This window comes from Osmerus eperlanus, chromosome 24, assembly GCF_963692335.1.
Source record: "Osmerus eperlanus chromosome 24, fOsmEpe2.1, whole genome shotgun sequence".
In the NCBI taxonomy this organism is placed as follows: domain Eukaryota; kingdom Metazoa; phylum Chordata; class Actinopteri; order Osmeriformes; family Osmeridae; genus Osmerus; species Osmerus eperlanus.
In genome coordinates, this window is record NC_085041.1 from 2871665 (window position 1) to 2888635 (window position 16971).

Consider the following 16971-nt stretch of genomic DNA (forward strand, 5'->3'; position numbering starts at 1 on the left):
GCTACGACAGGCATGTGTTGGCATATTTTCCAACGTTATTGTGGCTGTCACGAAGAAGCATCCCAACGATTATGGGATAGAGTAGAGGAAAGGGAGGTCTGTTAGACAGTTCCGTAAGACTGTCCTTTGGTGCTGGAGAACAGCTAAGTAGAGGACTGTCAACAAATAAACACAGTATATATATACAAGCACATACGTACTGTATATTATACATTTTAGACACTAAGGTCACACAAGACATGATTCCTCGTGTTAAGCAGACAGTGACATGTCCGCCACTAGGATTCTCTGGGTCCCATGTGTGATTCCAGTTAGCCGCGGACTCCCGTCTCGTGCCTTGCATCGCAGCGCTCCGAGAACGTCCATTCTTTCGCCCCTCCTTCCGTTGTTGTCCTAATCCTTTGTTCTTCATAAACATGTAATTTGCGCCATGATTTATGTGTTTTTAACGACCATCATTACTTTCCCGTGCTTCTACCGCGACGTCCAATGGCTTAACCAGCTCAGGACTCAACCCCCGTGGTCCCTGTAAAGCTGCAGGCTGGCGGCCCCGGCCTCGTCTTCTATTGGGCTTCCACTCGGTCCAGCTCCTCTCCACTCCTCCTGTGATTCCCATTACTGCCCTGAGTTCCAGCATCTCGCTCCCACAGTCCATTCTCCTCAGACTTCTCCTCCTCCTCCTTAGACAGTTTTTCAAAACAACCACAATAAGGCTTGTGGCTCAGGTATGAAAGTGCCATATTTTCGTCTAGACTTGGGAGGCTGTGTCATAGACATACCTGTGCTATGAAGTCAGTTTATTTGCATAGCTGAAGGGTAGCCTAGCCTCAAAGCCAAGACTACAATGTTGTTACCACACCACAGACTTTTCGTAATGAGGCATTATATGTAGCATGTGTTGGGCAGCTACTGTGTTGTATCCCATGACCGTTTTTTTTAACATTTTTATTCAGTCCTGACAACAGTTATACTGTTGTCCAAGTATTTGGAGGAAAATATCCCTTCAAAGCTTTAAGTCAGGTTATTTCTCAGTATTAGTCCTTGCATGACAGTTTTTAACTGGTCAGGGATCCAGCAACACAATTCCAATCAAGAAGCTTGTTTTCATCAGGATAAAATGACCAAAATGTCTCCATAGTTACCATTTCCAATTATAATGATGATGTGGAGCACGTATTTTACAGTGAAGACCTTTCATGTCGGTTCTCTCTACGTCTGCCAAACCAAGAGAAGGCCTGCAGAACCCACTAGATACTAGACTTTATGAACTGCTTTCGATTTATGCAGCGCATAATATTTCTAATGGTGGGATTATTGGAATTCGTTCTCCTGGTTAAAAGAAAAATGATTGACCAGGATGTTCTTAAAGCTACTGATGTCCAGGTTCAGAGGACAACCGGCTGACTGATCTCCTGCTGTTTGTTTTCCAGAGGGATTCTTCCTCATGTCTGTCTCGTTCCTCAGAAACCTCATCTGAAAACTGTCGCAAATCACTAGGTTTGAGGGGCCCTAATTTCAAACAAACCCTATTTTTTATACAGTCTCTGTTGACTGCGCAGAACGGGGATAATGTTACCTCAGAGGGATGAGGCCAGACAGAGGAATTGGGGGGGGGGGGGGGGGGGGCATGAATGAGGCCAGACTCCGAATAGGGGGAGGGAATCTTCAAGGCTCTCTGCCTCCACTACAGAGGCACTGGGGGGTAAATTATGACCGATCTCTGTGCATCACAGAACTCACATAGAACCTGATTTACGCTGAATGATCCACCAGTGGACTCATTCACCGAGTCATCTTAGGGTCACACACTTTAGAAGTGGCCTTTCGCGTGACGTAAATCTACGATAGCATAAATCAAAAGATGCACAGATGTGTTTGTCGAAGACCCAGGACGAATTGTACAGTAGAACTGCACTGTAGCAAAACAAAAACACCTCAGAGGAGAACTGTATACTTCTCAAATTCAGTGCTTTCCGAGAGTTGATCCTTGAGATTTCTACAGGCCTCTTCCTGTCTGAATACGAACCTCAGGCTGCGCGCACACATGCGGTTCCTGTGTGTTTCCTGCTCACTTTCCTTTATAAAAGCTTCAGTCCTGAGACGTAGAGGCAGAGAGGAACACTCGGACACTCAGCAGAGCTTCACTATGTGCTTCTCTCTGAACCTGTCTGTTCTGGTGCTGATGCTTACATTCTGCAATCAAGGTAATTACAGTTACAGACAACTGTATGTGTGTGTTCTGGTATGTGTAGGTGGAGAGGGAGGGGGTGTGTATATGCGTGGTTGCAGTTGGGTGGGGGGGGGAGAAAATCTGAGGCAGCTACAAAGATCAGTTATGTTTTTTAGGGCTTTTTAGATGTCTGTTTAATATTTCTCACTGTTAATGGCCTGATCCATTGGTGGCATTGTACCGGGGGAATCATATACCCATTTGGCAGCACTTTCAAATAGTAATGAACTATTCTAGATCTAGGAGTGGCTGTTCTCATCAGGAGAACCGGTCATCTCATCAGCTGTTGGTGTGGTCTGTCTCAGTCCAGGCAGCTAGCATCTTGGGAGGCAACGAATCAGTGCCCCACAGTAGACCCTACATGGTGCTCCTTGAGGTTACCAGTAACCAGAAGATCAAAACCTGTGGCGGCTTCCTTGTGAGGGACGACTTTGTGGTGTCTGCAGCCCATTGCGATGGAGAGTAAGTTTACTGTCAGAGATCCAAAATCAATGTTAATTAAGCCCTGCGTGTAAGAGAGAGATATGAAATACCGCCAGATATTACATATTTAAAAGCATATTGGGGTGAATTCAAAGAGATTACACGGATAAGAACGTTTTCCAACTTCTCTACAATCTTCCTAGGACATTAGTACTGTTTATATTCATGTCTGTAGACTGATGAACATGACGATTACTGTTGCTGTTCATGCTAATTTGGTGTATTTGTTTTACAGTTGTATTATAGCCAAACTGGGGGTCCACAATGTTTATAATGGATCTGAACAACACATGAAAGTAAAAAAGGTTCATAAACATCCAAACTTCACCCAAGACTTTCTTAATGACATCATGCTGTTGAAGGTAGAGTACCCAACTAATGAATACGTGTAGTTTTTGCATGTTGGATTCCAACACTATTCAACACAAATTAAACTATTAATGTTGACGAGAGAATTCAACCTGACCTCATATATCTCAATGACCCCCAGCTGGAAAAAAAGGCTGTATTCACCAACCACGTTCAGCCCTTAGCTCTGCCCATGGAGAATGACCAGCGATCAGACCAGTGCCTGGTGTGTGGTTGGGGACGCGGAAATATACACAAACCATATGCCTCCAAAGTGCTGAGAGAAGTCAATGTGACAGTCATTCCCGATGATACGTGCAAGAAAAAACATGTGCTCTGCACACTGGGAGACGACAGACCTGCCCAGGTGAATGGTGCCAAAAACAAATAACATTAGTTGAAGAAATAAGCCATTAAGAAAATAATATCATATATGAAAGACGTGTGAAAGTTTGCATTAATCTTGAGACCATTTCTTTCGGGTTTCCAGGGAGATTCCGGAGGACCGCTGGTCTGTGGCGGCCTGGCGTTTGGGGTGGTGTCATACATGGAGGATAAAAAAAACGGATTCATTGCTTACACACACATCCCAGAATACCTTCCCTGGATTTGCGAGACAATGACCCATCACTGATAACCACACAAAAACATGCGTTTTTAGTCAGACGAGATCAGAGGGGCTTGAGTTCCAAACAAGGAGAGATTGAGCCTTTTGAATGTATCAGTACAGTGGCTTATGGTTAGCTAGATGCATATTTCTACATTTAGATTATCTAAAGCTTTCTGTGTTTGTTTTTGTGCCGTACAGTTGACAGTCAGCATTTTTTATGGGAGATTTAGTTATCAAAATAAGAGTAGTCCGTCTTAATTTAGTTGTAGTTTTACATTATACAGTCGCATCATTCACCCAGTAAATGTATGGGTGATCCACACAAAATATTTTTGTTAGGATCCATGTTACAAAAATGTTAGTCTACACTGCCACCCTGTGGTAAACATGCAAAATGTTTTCTTTGCAAAATCAGTCCTGCCTATTTCCTCAAGCAATATTATTGAAGATGCAGGAAGCCCTCAAGTGTTGCAGCCATTTCTTTTAAGACTTTGCAAAAATATATCCCTTCCAACCTTGATAAATTATTCCATCTTCAGGAATATAATCTTAGCAAATGCTCATAATGTTAACAATGAGTTTCAGGTGGTGTACATGTACCTGCAGCACAACTGTTCAAATAAATGGTCTGGTCAGTTAAGCTTCCTGTTTTTCATTTTGCGTCCATGTGCCTCCACAAGGAAGACAATTACCTCACTTCTGAACCCACTGCAGGCCAGGAGACATTGTACTTCCTGATGTCATGCATCCAAACCAATGTAGGTAACAAACTGTTCTTACTAAAAAGGTAATATTGGTTCCAAATAAAGATGAACAGGGCACCTAAAATACCCTGCTACTCAGACAGGTATGTAAACATTGATTACAAAAGATAAGATATCTGGAAAGGCTTTTTTTATTTAGGAAAAATACAACCATGAAGATACAGAATGCTTAAAAAAATCAAATACAAAACCAATCTGATGTTATGGCGAGAACAGTATTGTGAAATAACTATTTTACTCCAAGGTGTGTTTGTTGAAATTAGCTCTTGATAAGACGTTTGCATCTTATAGAACTGGCCAGTTTCACATTTTTTGAGCGTAGTATTTGGAACTGTTAAGTGAGATATGGACTTCAAATCTCATTTCGATCTTTTTATGTGCAGCAGATAAGCAAAAATAATAATAAAAGTTCTCAAGAGGAAACCAAACAGCTTTGTGGAGAACCTGTAAATGGCCAGTCAAGCGACAGGCCATACTCCATATAACAAGTGAACCAGTTCTCGTCACCTCCCAGAACCTACTACATATTTATGAACCAGTCCTATTAAGCTCCTCCCCTTCCTTTAGCTCTTCCTAAAGTACAGTGCAACGCGATGTTGATGTTATCAGACTCGATATACGTTTCCCTTCATTTAGACTTCACAACGTGCTGGCGTAGCAGTCAAACTCAACCTAAATAAGCGTAACGAGCGTGTTACTTAAATGCAGAGCATAACGTTGACTACATAAGCGCTACCACCATTCCTTTACCTCTAGATACATTCCCCAGTCTTTTAGATCGTACCCCTGTGGCCACAGGACCCCAAAGTGAGACGACAGTCTATAGCATACGAGCCTCTCTTCACAGCTCCCCTAACAGTAAATAAATCAAAATGTTCTCTACAGATCAATAACTCAAATCAAAAAAAAGGACCAAAAAACTTCACCAAAAATAAAAAAACTTGGAACAGGACCGGTTTGGCTGACTCGGAGGTGCGAGCCAACCCTCCCCGCACTTATCCAGGACTGCTCTTGTCTACATGGTCGGTTTCAGAAGAAGATATTTAAAGTGTTGCGGAGCAGCGGGGGGGGGGGGCGCTGGGTTCGAGGCCCAGGCCGGGCCCGCGGTCATCGGGATAGGGCCGCCGGATCGGGGGTGAGGGGCCGTGCCCAGACGACACATCCGGACGTCCTCCGCGCCCATCTACCAGCCGCCATCGTCACCTGAGCAGCAAGTTAGAGACACACACACACGTTATCGCAATTCAGTAGCAGGAGGAATCGTCTCTCAGAAGGCCCTGCGACTGGAAGCTTCTACTTACTGTGGTGAAAACCATCCAACTTCAGGATTTACTCCTCCAGAAGACACACTGATGATTCACTTGATGCTAGAAGCTCTCCCCCCCCCCCCCCCCCCCTGAAAATACCAAAGTAACTACGAAGAGATTCTACCAGTGCAAAACACACTTCAACTAATTCCAGTTGAAAGAAACTAGATAAGAACTTCACTGCAGACCAGGATGGCAAATTTAGGAATGAAAGGATTCCTCTAGAAACAGGGCAGGCGAAAGACAGAAAGCTTCTGACATCACAAGCAATGATGAGCTAGAGGGCACAGCCTGGTAAGAAGCTCACGCCAGACCTGTGATCAGCCTACCTTTCCACCCACTCTGCAGTGTTTTAAACTGGACCATCAACAATTAGCTTCTTCAACATATTTCAACTATGGCAGGGGCCTCACTGGGAGACAATGAGAACTCCATATCCTGTTTAAAGAAGAAAAAGCCTAGTGATTAATGGGGTTCAGAGTCCAGGTAGACATGGACGCAGCACTTGGGACAATTCTGCCACCCAGAGAACCAAGTTTCGGTTCCCTCCAACACGTCATCAAATTTTTTGTAAAAAAAAACAACCTGCCCAGAGCAGGTCGACCTGCCCCCCAGACACCGAGAGGCTGTGTCGGCCTTCCCCCAGCACACCTGGGACGGCCGTTCCCCAGTTTTAACCTCTGACTTCACCCTGACTGACGCTTCATGCACTAAGGGAGAAGTTTGTTTTAGCGACTAGGCCGTGTGATCACTGGACTCGTCCAGGAACGCTGAGGACCATAGGGGGCGAAGCCGGTCCAAGAGAAGCCCATCCAGCTGCAATGCGCTTCGAGGACCTGCCTCGACACTGGCGATGATTGGGCCCAATCCAATTCAACAGCAGCTTCCTGTGATGGGGCTGTCCAGGCACCGGATTGGCCGCCTATCGTAGACTGACTTGTGCAAGCTTACTTAAGAAGCCTCACCATAGCTATCGAAGCTGTCTCTGTACGAACCTCCAGAACGATCGTATCCTCCTCCTCCTTGCGCTCTGTAAACACAAAAAGGGGGAGGGGCAAGTATCAGTAAACAGGAAGTGGAGGGGGAAAAATAGCAACCCCTACAAAACATCCTTGTTGCTTGTTTGGGGTGGATTTCTCTCCGCACAGCAGAGCAAGAACCACCTCCAGCTCTGGTGCCAAGTTAAGAGATGTGCTGAGCAAGTCACCTGTCTCTGTTGTAATAGCCTCGGTCAGAGTATCCTCCACCTCCACTTCTGCTGTCGTAGCGTCCGCCGCCGCCGCCGCTGCTGTAGCCTCGATCACTGCCACCTGCAAACCAACAGCCAAGCACCCGTCAGCACGCGGCCACCAACCCAGAAACAGAGCAGCCGTTTTTTTTTTAGAGGTCGTTAAGAGAACGAGAGAATGTACTCATCGGATATTCAGGAGACAAGAAACGTGGGTCAAACTCAAACCTCTACGGGTACTAGATCACTGCAACAGTCACTGCAGAACAAGAACCAGACATGAGGACGTAGGAGGAACCAGGCTTTGGGGTTCGACGGAGGTGGGTAAGGGCACATGGGTGCACACACACACAACTACTTGTGGTTAGTTCTGCGGATCGCAGGCACCCAAGTAGAGGTGGGAGGGACGAGCCACATCTTTGCAGGCGCGAGGGAACGGGGAGGGGTGGAGACGGTCTGTCAGTCACTCCAACCAAGAGAAACGAGGGCGGGGCACACTAGTGCAGGGGACCTTACTGGACAGGAAAACAACAAACTTGCCTCGCGAGAAGCCACGCCCACCTCTTCCACCACCACCTCTGCCTCCACGGAAGTAACCTCCGCCGCCGCCTCGACCGCCGGATGAGCCCCCGCGGAAACCACCGCCTCCTGACCGCCCGCCACCGCCAGATTTGCCAGCCTGGTCCACACGGATTTGCCTGCCGTCCAGGGACTAAAGAGAGGGGGGAGGGAAATGAAATGCGATTACAAAACCACCGCAAAGTGATATTTCTAGGTTATCCAACTAACCCTTAAATTTACATTTTCAAATGGACACTATATTGTCATATGACTGATCTTGACCAGACTGAAATAGTCCATAGCTCACCTTGCCGTTCATGGCCAACATTGCATCCTTGGCCTCATCTGGATTGTCAAACGTAACAAAGCCAAATCCTCGGGACCTCTGCGTTTCTCGGTCTTTAATTACAACCACTAAAGAGGGGAAAAAAATATAGATACATTTCGTTATACAGCATGGGAATTAAGCATGTTACTTTAACTTGCATGTAAAACATACATTAAAATCTGTTATATCACATTTATCAGCGCAACTTCATAGTGGCTTGACGTTACCTTCTGATATTTGCCCGTATTTAGAAAATACATCCTCTAATGACTGCTCATTGGTGTCAAAGCTGAGTCCACCAACAAAAAGCTTCCCTTCGTCAGACATTCTATTCACCTGTGTAGACAAAAAGGGACAATAATTGACATTCGGTTAAGATGTGCTGTACTATATGACCTATAGGGAAGCCCTCGCATTTCTAAAAGCAATGAAAGGCCCAAACCAAGCAGCATGCTTGCTAGCTAGCGACTAGTAGCCCAGACACACACATTACTAGTTACGGGAGAACGATGCAAGATAGCTAGCTAGATAGCGCCACCGATTTGCGATAGTAATACTAAGCTGGCTTGGAACTTGGAAATGCAGACAAATAATACGTTTTACGCTCACTTGTAGAAATAAAACACTAGCGTTAGCTCGGATGTTTGATACAATATGTGCCGTAATATGTTCCGTCAAAACGTAAGGTCACGTAACAGCATTTCCAACCGTGCTGCTACCCGCCCCCACATGTGCTAGGCCCAGACTCCCCCTTTGTTCAGCATCGCTGTTCAGATTCACGGCGCCATTGAGCACCATCACTGTGAATTACACCAACATGACCACCCCCGGCCAGCCAGTCCGCTTCTACTGCGTCATTACATTTTAAAATAGCAATACTCTAATTTAACTATACGTCTATACAAAACACAATTGTACGTATGTATAAATCCTATTAGATTATACCACACTAACATGTACTCGACAACCAGCTATATTAGCTGGCTTGCTAACCACTGCGGCGAGGATATTTGCGTTAGCAAGGCTTGAACGACTATCGGCGAGCGCGTCGCCTAAATATTTCCAAACCACATAATTTGCCATCCCTTTCCCGTCTCTTTAAAGTGATATATTTCATCATTCGACAGGCACCGAGAAACATGTATAAATTACAGAATGTAAAGGCATATTACCCCCAACAAAACGCCGTCGAAATCTGTTATGACCGACTGGCCTGCAGCTGCGTGAGTGATCAAGATCCTAGGATGCCAGCTAGCTAGCTACGTCTTTGTAACGATGCGTCCCACGTGACACCTACATGTTTTAAGCTGGCTGGCACGTCAGGCTAAATATATGCTTTTCACGATATTGTGACATATTTGGTCACGAGAAAATGAAGTATCCAACGTTAATTTTATATATTAACCTCGTTATAAAAAATATTGTTTCATTGGCATGGCCACATAATAAAATGTAAAAGCCCAATCAATAGGTTTTAACCAAGCTTTACTTCAACATTCAGTTTTCATGAGCCTTGGCACCAAATATCCACACATCTTAATCGTCGTTTTTTTTTGCCTCCATACATTCTCTCGCCATTTGTGTTAAATTGCTAACAGTATTGTGCACATCCAAACATAATCAATTGGATGCCCATACCCATGAACAACATGCAAAGCCAGCGCACCCTGAAGACATCTTTTAATTCAGGTCCTTCCACTTGGTTGGGACAGACCAGAATTCTGCTCCTCAGTAGGATCATATATCTTGTGCCTGACCTGAAACATAAACCCTCCATTAGATTGAGGAAGACACCATGGGATAGTTATGTTAGGTAGTGATAAATCAGAATTAGGAAAAAGGGTTAGTCCAAAGTGATATCTTCACATTCAGGATCAAATTAACCGAAGCATAACACGCACAGTGAAACTATTCAAAAAGCTAAGGATGACGCATAGAATCAGTCATGCCTGATAAGTCCTATTATTAAAAGCTGCAACAATGGCAGCATCAATTCACATATTGCATAAGTTTGTGCTTGATCCAATTCTCAGCCACTGACATGGTTTAGTTGTTACATAATGGTCAAAGTAACACACGTCAACGTACTACAGGCATCGAGTGCATTCCCAGTGTAATTGGCCGTGTACAAGCATGTTTAGATAGCTTAAACCTTTTAAGGAGTGAGTTATTTTTCCAAAACGGAAGCTAGCTAGTTTTAGTTAGCTTCCGTTACCTAGCAACCTAGCATAATACTCGTAGCAATGCTACTACCTGCTAGTGTTACTTGTTAGCCTCCTAATTGTAAATTTTGAAGCCATACTATAGCGTTTGTCATATAGTTTTTGTCTATCGGAAAATAGTCGGTTGGAATGTTCAGAATCACATGTGTGACGCTACTCCTTAACGGGTTAAAGACATATGGTCTACCTTTTGCACCCTACTGATTCATTTGAACTACATTCTCATAAGTGATCCTATTGAGATGCACTCTTATGAATGATAAGCACATCTTGATAGTTGGCATAATACAATGGCCATGACCCACCATAGGATGTAATCCATCTCCTTGGTATGACGTAGCTGAAGTGAATTAAGGCCCAGGCAGACCAGCAATCCCAGTCAAAGTCTCTTCTCAGGGCCCGAGCCTTTGGTCAACCTAATCAAGCGACAAAAAAGGCCATTATTTTTGGAGCAACCACAAATGGAAACAGAAAATGCATAATAAACAGCATGCATTAAAATTACAAGTTCAGTTTGTAAATAAAACTATTATTCAAATTGCTCAAGAGTTGTCTGAAAACTTAAAACACTGAAACAAGTTTTTCAAAATAATAGTTGGAAGTTGACAGTAAAGACATTCAAACTAGACAATTTAGTGATTTTCTGTACTGGACACGCAAAGGAAGATGTAAAATCAGTCTACACTAAGATGAAAACAACTTTGCAATCGCAGGGAGAACAATACAAAACACTTGGTTGTTCTTTAAGGTGAGTTTCACGAGTCAAATTTTTTGGGAGGATCTCTTTGGGACACTAGCATATTCCAGCAATGACAGTTTGTGAAAATTTCAAATGCTCAATGGTCATTATGAGAAGCTCACGTCCCGTTTCTTCTAAATGGGAACAGGGTCCCAATAAACAGGACACGTCACTCAACGTAGTCATGCATTCCTATAGAAAGCTGGACAGTGACTTAAAGTTCAATATCAGGAGCGGCTGGGAGGGAGGTGATAGCCCTGGGTAGGGGTGGGGGCAAAGTTGAAAAAGGTAGAGATAAGATGGGACATCAAAATGAGAACTGTTGAGGGATGCGAACAGGAGAGCAAAAATGGTTACCTCACATTACTGGCCTATCTCCACATATGAACTAGCCAAGAGAGCAGCATTCACCAGAGAGGATTCGCGTGTCGGTAGGCCCAACACTTCATTCTCCAAGGACTTTGTTGATTTCCAAACCGATAGCAGAGCTCTTGGGCGCAATGAAGCATTATAACAGAACCAGTACCAGGAGAGGACATTTCATTTCAATTCTGCTTGTATTCTCATTTCTACTGACGGAAACATAGATCCCACCCACACTGACTAGCTTTAGACAGAGGACTATTTAAATGCCTATTTAAATGCCTCTAAGTATAACATTTAACGATCCCAATAATTTCTGACGAACTCTCAGACTACACCTGACCACCTTTCCAAAACAAGATCCCAGTATCATTTTCCTTTAAATGGAGTGCAACACTTGTCTGCTCTATCGACCCACCTACATATCTTCCAGACTGAGGTAACTGTCTAGAGCATCATCACATTCAGCTTAGCTTCATTCTTTGGAGGCACAAGAAATCAGAGCATTTTCAACGGATTGTTTAATAGGCTTCATGAAGCCAGAATATACAAAAAAATCTTAGAGGTGTTGGTACACAGAACAGAGCACATTTCCTTGTAGTAACATTTCTTGAGGATGACCTTGAATGGGTTTTTTTTGTCCATCAGAGTAGCATAATGAACTGCCAGCTGCAGCAGACTGCATCACCTACACCGAGTATGGCAGCTCAAGAGCTAGAAGTTGAGTCACCAAACAAAGTTAATCACTTTGCACTAGATATTGAATACTTACATATCTTTATCAATATCAAGGAGGTTTACTGGAAACCAGTGCTACCAGTCAACATTCCTTCCTTCCTACACTAAATTAATGAATTACAGTTCCCCCTGGAAACATCACAGCGTGTCAAGCTTCTAGTGTAGATCTAAAAGATTATTTCTCCTTTTTTTTCGTTTTTATTTTATTTTAAAGACCAGAATTCACTACAACTCCAGTTTAAAAGGTAGCTTAGATAGTAACGTATTTTTGCAGATATTTGAGGCTTTGAATGAGCAGGGTCATGGTCAGGTCACTGAATTTGTCATAGAAGCTATCAGGCTGTGTTGGACAGTTTTCAGAGATCCTACCTAGGAGAGGTTCAACAGTGGAACAGGTTTCATTTCAATTTAAGCCATTTTTCTTAAAAATCATCAACTTTGATCCCCCCAGAAAGCAGTCCCATTACACCAGGAGGAAAAAAATTGATCAAAAAAAAGGATCAACGCTCCACATTTGAGCGCCAAGCCTAACAGTAAAGTTTCTACAGGATTTCAGTTCCTGCAGAGGACAGATTATCCTGAATAATATTTTCAACACGATAAAAAGGACTGAAGATGCTGCAATGTCTGTTAAAGAAAACACTAGAACCAGATACCACAAACAGAAAAAACAACAAAAATTCAAAAAAAGGGATCTTCGAAGAGCGCATCTTTTAAAAAGAAAACAGCCAGCGAAGTGACGATCTTGCAATCAGGAAGTTTTTTTTGTATTTACTCGTGAGTAGCTGAGGACAAGAAGTAGGGCACAAGTGTAAAGGCACTGCAGCATTCTGACATTATTCACACAGAACACTAGAATCCTATGAATGAGGGGTGTGCCAATGCTCTGTACAGGTTGTCTCTGTGGAACGGGAAAGCACAAGTCGAGGGGCATTTTTTGACTCTTGGAAAAAAAGGGTTTGTGAGCGTAGCCTCCACGGAATGTGGCCTTGGGTACTAGGACAACTGGTTTCTGCTTCAGGTTTTTCTATATTGACGGTTGGATTTCAATCGTTTCAAAGAACGGCTGCAGGATTCTTTGAGAGGACTTGAGTATTTTAACATACTAATCCAAGAGGTCAGGGAGTGAGAAACAGGGTGTTTTTTTGTCCACAATTCTAATCTGGCTCAACTGCTAAACTTGATCAGTGCAATACTCACCATAGCTGTCATAGCTGTCTCTGTAGGAACCTCCAGAACGATCACCATAGCCTCCTTGGCTCCTGAAAGAGATTAATAGCCAATCAATCAAGAGTAATAAAGTAATTCATACACGGATTGAAAGATCTCAAAGCACTGGTATGCAAGAATCTTTTTTTTTTTTTTGATTAGCGACCAGCCTGAAAGTCAAAACTCACCGGTTATCTCTGTAACCTCCACCGCCACCTCCACCTCCGGAGTATCCGCCTCCACCGCTCCTGTAGCCGCCTCCATAACTCCTCTCTCCACCTCCACTCCCACCATAGCTCCGGTCACCACCATAGCTCCTGTCTCCGCCGCCGCCTCCATAGCTTCTGTCTCCGCCATAGCTACGTTCACCACCTCCATATCCTCCGCCGCCTGGAGAATAGCACAAAAAGGGAAAAACACATTTTTTAAAAGGCTGTTCTTTCGGGGACCGAAGTCCTTACTTCATCTGAATAACCACACCCACCTCTTCCCCTGCCCCCTCTGAAAAATCCACCTCCTCTGCCACCACTGGATCCTCCTCGGAAGCCACCAGATCTTCCTCCAGATTTGCCCGCCTCATCAACACGGATGGTTCTGCCGTCAAGAGACTGCAAAACAATTTGGGTGCATAACTTTTTGGTTAATTACATATATGTATTATTATTATTATTATTATGTTTTACAACAGGATTATTATTTACGTTCCGATATGTCCAGTGCAGTGAAGCCATCTACTCACCCTGCCGTTCATGGCTGTCATGGCTGCCTTTGCATCATCAGGGCTGTGAAAAGTGACAAAGCCAAAACCCCTGGACCGTTTCGTCTCACGGTCTCTGACTACATCAACTAAGGGAGGAATGAATAACGTCAATACTTGCTGTAATATAGTGCCCAACATAAGGGCTCATTTAGAAATATATATAAAAAAATAAAATAAAAAAAAAGGTTAATCTTTTCAATACAGCCTGCTGGGCGAGTAAATGATTAGCATGCGGAGATAAGGTTTTATAGCAATCATACAACATACCTTTTACAATGTCCCCATACTTGGAAAACGCCTCTTCCAAAGAGGGTTCTTCTGTATCGAAACTGAGGCCACCGACAAAAAGCTTTCCATCATCGGCCATCTTGAAAAGTCTTAGAAATGATTTTAGTTATTCAAAGTTTGTCGGGATATTCGTTATTCACACATTTACCAACTGTTGGGCAACTGTCCTATTAACCATTCGTAAACATTCACGATTTACGTGATGCTTGTTATGACGGACGAAAAACGAAAGAATTTTTTTCCAAAAAATAACACCTGGCCTTTCATTGTTCAACATGCAACAAAGCCATTTTGTATACCAGCGTTAGCTTCCGCTGCTAACGACGTCGTTAGCTTAGCACCACGCAGCGCTAAACGGATGCAGCTAGTGCAACAAATAAACAAAACCTAGCAAACAAATACAAAAAATAAGGATTGTTGACGAAACCATGTTTAAATGTACAAGCGATGGACAGTATAACTGGTAAATAATAACACCTAGATAAGCAACTGGTTGTTCTTGTCGCCAATATCTGGCTTCTTTGGGGCCAGCAGAGACTAAGCGCACAACCACGACACATGTATTTTCGACATCCAGTCAACTGGGATATGTCGCTAGAGAACAGTTACCGATTGATTCACTGTGTCTTAATATTTAAAACGTTATTGTAGAATTATAAAATAATCTTACTGAAACTTCTGATCTAATCAAATAACTTAAGAGAACACATCCTTACCTCTGTGTGGTTTAGCGTCGTCTGAGACAGATGAGAAAATGGCCACTGAGTAAATGCAAGCACTGGGCGTGTCCTGCGAGTACTAGCTAGCTATTGCTCCTCAGTTGAGTTGGACTCTCTATTTGAAGCAAAAATCAACCAACCATAAGAGTGACGTGGTCATTAAACAAAGTAAAATTAAAACATATAAAAGGGAGATAGTTATTCGTAGCTATAAAAACGAGAGATCATAGTCACTGTTTTAATTATGCTTTCGATTTCCCCTAGTAGGCCTACTCAAGTATGTTTAGCCACATGGACTCCACGCACTAGATCGAAAGTAAAAGCACTCTAATGGGGCCTTGCTAGGGTATGCCTGAGAGTAAAGTATTTCACATTATCTTACCTAAGTTTAATGGCGATTCCTTTCCAAAGGTAGTACTCTTAACGTTTTGTCAGACCACGTTGCACACATACCACACACACAAAATAGTCAAAACTATTGACTATAGTTTGTTGGTGTTGCAGCCTACCTGTCTGCCATTGTGTTTTTGGTTTTGTTCTGCCCTAAAACATCTGAATCCCTATCTCCATCCCTACAGGAGGCCCTTCGCTTCTTGCCAAGTCATTAATGTATGTTTTTCAACTTGCCTGGCAAAATCAAGATGAATATTCCTGCATGTGACTTACCAGGATCAAATATTGTGTAAATCTCTCTAGGGCAGTGATTAAAGAAAGTAATGCAGACATAAAAAAAACAAAATGTGTATTGGTTGTATCTCCTCCCAACACCACAGCTTAGCCCCCTCAACAATCACCTCCCTCTGTGGGTGTAGAATGAGTTTTTTTCACTGGGGGGCACTCTTGCTATGTTAATCTCCCATTCGGAGGAAACCAGTGGAGTTGGCAATGAAAGCAGTAGATTTAGACATCAGTCAGCTGAAGACTAGCTGGCATCAAAACATCAAGTACTTAGGATCCCAATAAATAGTGAACATGAAAAAAACGGAGGAAGGGCCAGGTTCATGGTTACAGTTTTAATTTAGGAAGCATGATGTCTAATGAACATGACAGTTTTGATTGCATTATATGAAAGGTCAGTATCTAGTGCTCCAGTGAAAAGGAAAGGCCTAGTGATGATTTGTGTAAAACACTTTCTTTGTTGCTTCACTTACATGAATGCATTAGACATACGTACGTGATCTGGTAACACTTAGAATGTTTACAAAGCAGTGATTGGGTTCCGTTTTAAAGTCGTGGTCAAGAAAAAGAGAATCCATGTGTGTTTTTATTTAATTAAATATGAATTTAATTAGCATGTCTTTTAAATGTTTGAAGTCAACATTTTCAGCAAAGTGAAAAGTCCTTCAGTAGTGTTGTCTGCCAATGAACATATAAAGATGATTAAAACTCCAATAGCAGGAGGTCAAAAAACACTCAAGTCGACTAATATTAAAATCATATTGCCGGAGGGAAAATATTTTATTGTTATAACATAATCATGAAATGTCTGAGTTTTATAAATATTGATCTACAGTTTTTTTTGGTCTCCATTCCATTACTGTCTAGTTAAAGGCCTGCATGTTTTTCCTGTAAGAGTGTAATACCGTCCAAATTCCCAAATACCTCTCAGAAAATCAGTAGCACCAGGCACCATTTTAACAATATTTCTTAGAGAAGTCCGTCTGTTGATTCAGTTAGCAGGTTTTGTTAACCTCTCACTTCACATTGTATTATTTAACCTTCTCATTAGAGGCAAGTGCCTCATTAAAAGCAACACTCATGGTGTTTAAAGAACTGAGAAAGTGATAAAAAACTGACTGCAGCCCTGTATAGGAATGTAGTTAAAACTAATGAGGAATGATATTTCAGCCAGTTCCTGGCCCACCTGCTCTTATGTGAGCTTGGCTGCTTCACTTCACCCACAAGCCGCTGTGTGACATTCAGTCATTGCATGCACATGCTACTACTTTGTTTGTTTTAGCTACAAACCAGACTTCAGTTAAATACTGTCCAAGTCTGGGTGCACTTAATTTGTCTTACCCACTGCAATTACATCTATCACTGGTGCCATAAATTCCAACTGTGAACGCAACCA

General features: G+C 42.9%; 3 protein-coding genes across 10 annotated transcripts; 1 reads left to right on the forward strand and 2 right to left on the reverse strand.

The window, feature by feature from the left end:
• The first annotated feature begins 2098 nt into the window (after positions 1-2098).
• On the forward strand, positions 2099-4132 carry si:ch211-212d10.1 (granzyme B(G,H)). The gene is made up of 5 exons (XM_062450263.1): positions 2099-2204; positions 2536-2692; positions 2949-3075; positions 3204-3428; positions 3552-4132. The coding sequence occupies exons 1-5, from the start codon at positions 2147-2149 to the stop codon at positions 3693-3695; spliced, it is 711 nt and encodes a 236-aa protein (XP_062306247.1). The 5' UTR covers positions 2099-2146; the 3' UTR covers positions 3696-4132.
• Positions 4133-4550: 418 nt separating this feature from the next.
• LOC134010939 (cold-inducible RNA-binding protein B-like) lies at positions 4551-10497 on the reverse strand. 6 transcript variants are annotated; one of them, XM_062450280.1, is made up of 8 exons: positions 10387-10497; positions 9498-9616; positions 8087-8195; positions 7839-7945; positions 7532-7682; positions 6950-7052; positions 6738-6772; positions 4551-5638 (listed from the first exon to the last, which is right to left on the reverse strand). In XM_062450280.1, exons 2-8 carry the CDS (start codon positions 9534-9536, stop codon positions 5619-5621), a joined length of 564 nt encoding a protein of 187 aa, XP_062306264.1. In that variant the 5' UTR covers positions 9537-9616; positions 10387-10497; the 3' UTR covers positions 4551-5618. The 6 variants fall into 6 exon arrangements, with proteins under 6 accessions (XP_062306264.1, XP_062306260.1, XP_062306261.1 ...); XM_062450276.1 differs by having other exon boundaries at positions 6708-6772; XM_062450277.1 differs by having other exon boundaries at positions 7511-7682.
• LOC134010942 (cold-inducible RNA-binding protein B-like) lies at positions 10382-15021 on the reverse strand. Of its 3 annotated transcripts, none has more exons than XM_062450283.1 (7): positions 14895-15021; positions 14158-14267; positions 13870-13976; positions 13615-13738; positions 13319-13520; positions 13122-13183; positions 10382-10497 (listed from the first exon to the last, which is right to left on the reverse strand). In XM_062450283.1, exons 2-7 carry the CDS (start codon positions 14255-14257, stop codon positions 10493-10495), a joined length of 600 nt encoding a protein of 199 aa, XP_062306267.1. In that variant the 5' UTR covers positions 14258-14267; positions 14895-15021; the 3' UTR covers positions 10382-10492. The 3 variants fall into 3 exon arrangements, with proteins under 3 accessions (XP_062306267.1, XP_062306266.1, XP_062306268.1); XM_062450282.1 differs by lacking the exon at positions 10382-10497 and adding an exon at positions 11690-12706 and having other exon boundaries at positions 14895-15019; XM_062450284.1 differs by lacking the exon at positions 10382-10497 and adding an exon at positions 11690-12706 and having other exon boundaries at positions 13645-13738; positions 14895-15018.
• Between the last annotated feature and the right edge of the window lie 1950 nt (positions 15022-16971).

Coding starts and splice junctions, on each gene's coding strand:
- LOC134010939 (XM_062450275.1), bottom strand. CDS start 9,536: ATGTCTTCAGGGTGCGCTGGCTTTGCATGTTGTTCATGG. Junction 7,946..8,086: donor ATACGGGCAAATATCAGAAG/GTAACGTCAAGC, acceptor TCCCCTCTTTAG/TGGTTGTAATTAAAGACCGA. Junction 7,683..7,838: donor TGTTGGCCATGAACGGCAAG/GTGAGCTATGGA, acceptor CCCTCTCTTTAG/TCCCTGGACGGCAGGCAAAT.
- LOC134010942 (XM_062450282.1), bottom strand. CDS start 14,257: ATGGCCGATGATGGAAAGCTTTTTGTCGGTGGCCTCAGTTTCGATACA. Junction 13,521..13,614: donor CAGAGGGGGCAGGGGAAGAG/GTGGGTGTGGTT, acceptor GCTATTCTCCAG/GCGGCGGAGGATATGGAGGT. Junction 13,184..13,318: donor GGAGGTTACAGAGATAACCG/GTGAGTTTTGAC, acceptor AATCTCTTTCAG/GAGCCAAGGAGGCTATGGTG.
- si:ch211-212d10.1 (XM_062450263.1), top strand. CDS start 2,147: ATGTGCTTCTCTCTGAACCTGTCTGTTCTGGTGCTGATGCTTACATTC. Junction 2,693..2,948: donor GCAGCCCATTGCGATGGAGA/GTAAGTTTACTG, acceptor TTTGTTTTACAG/TTGTATTATAGCCAAACTGG. Junction 3,429..3,551: donor GAGACGACAGACCTGCCCAG/GTGAATGGTGCC, acceptor TCGGGTTTCCAG/GGAGATTCCGGAGGACCGCT.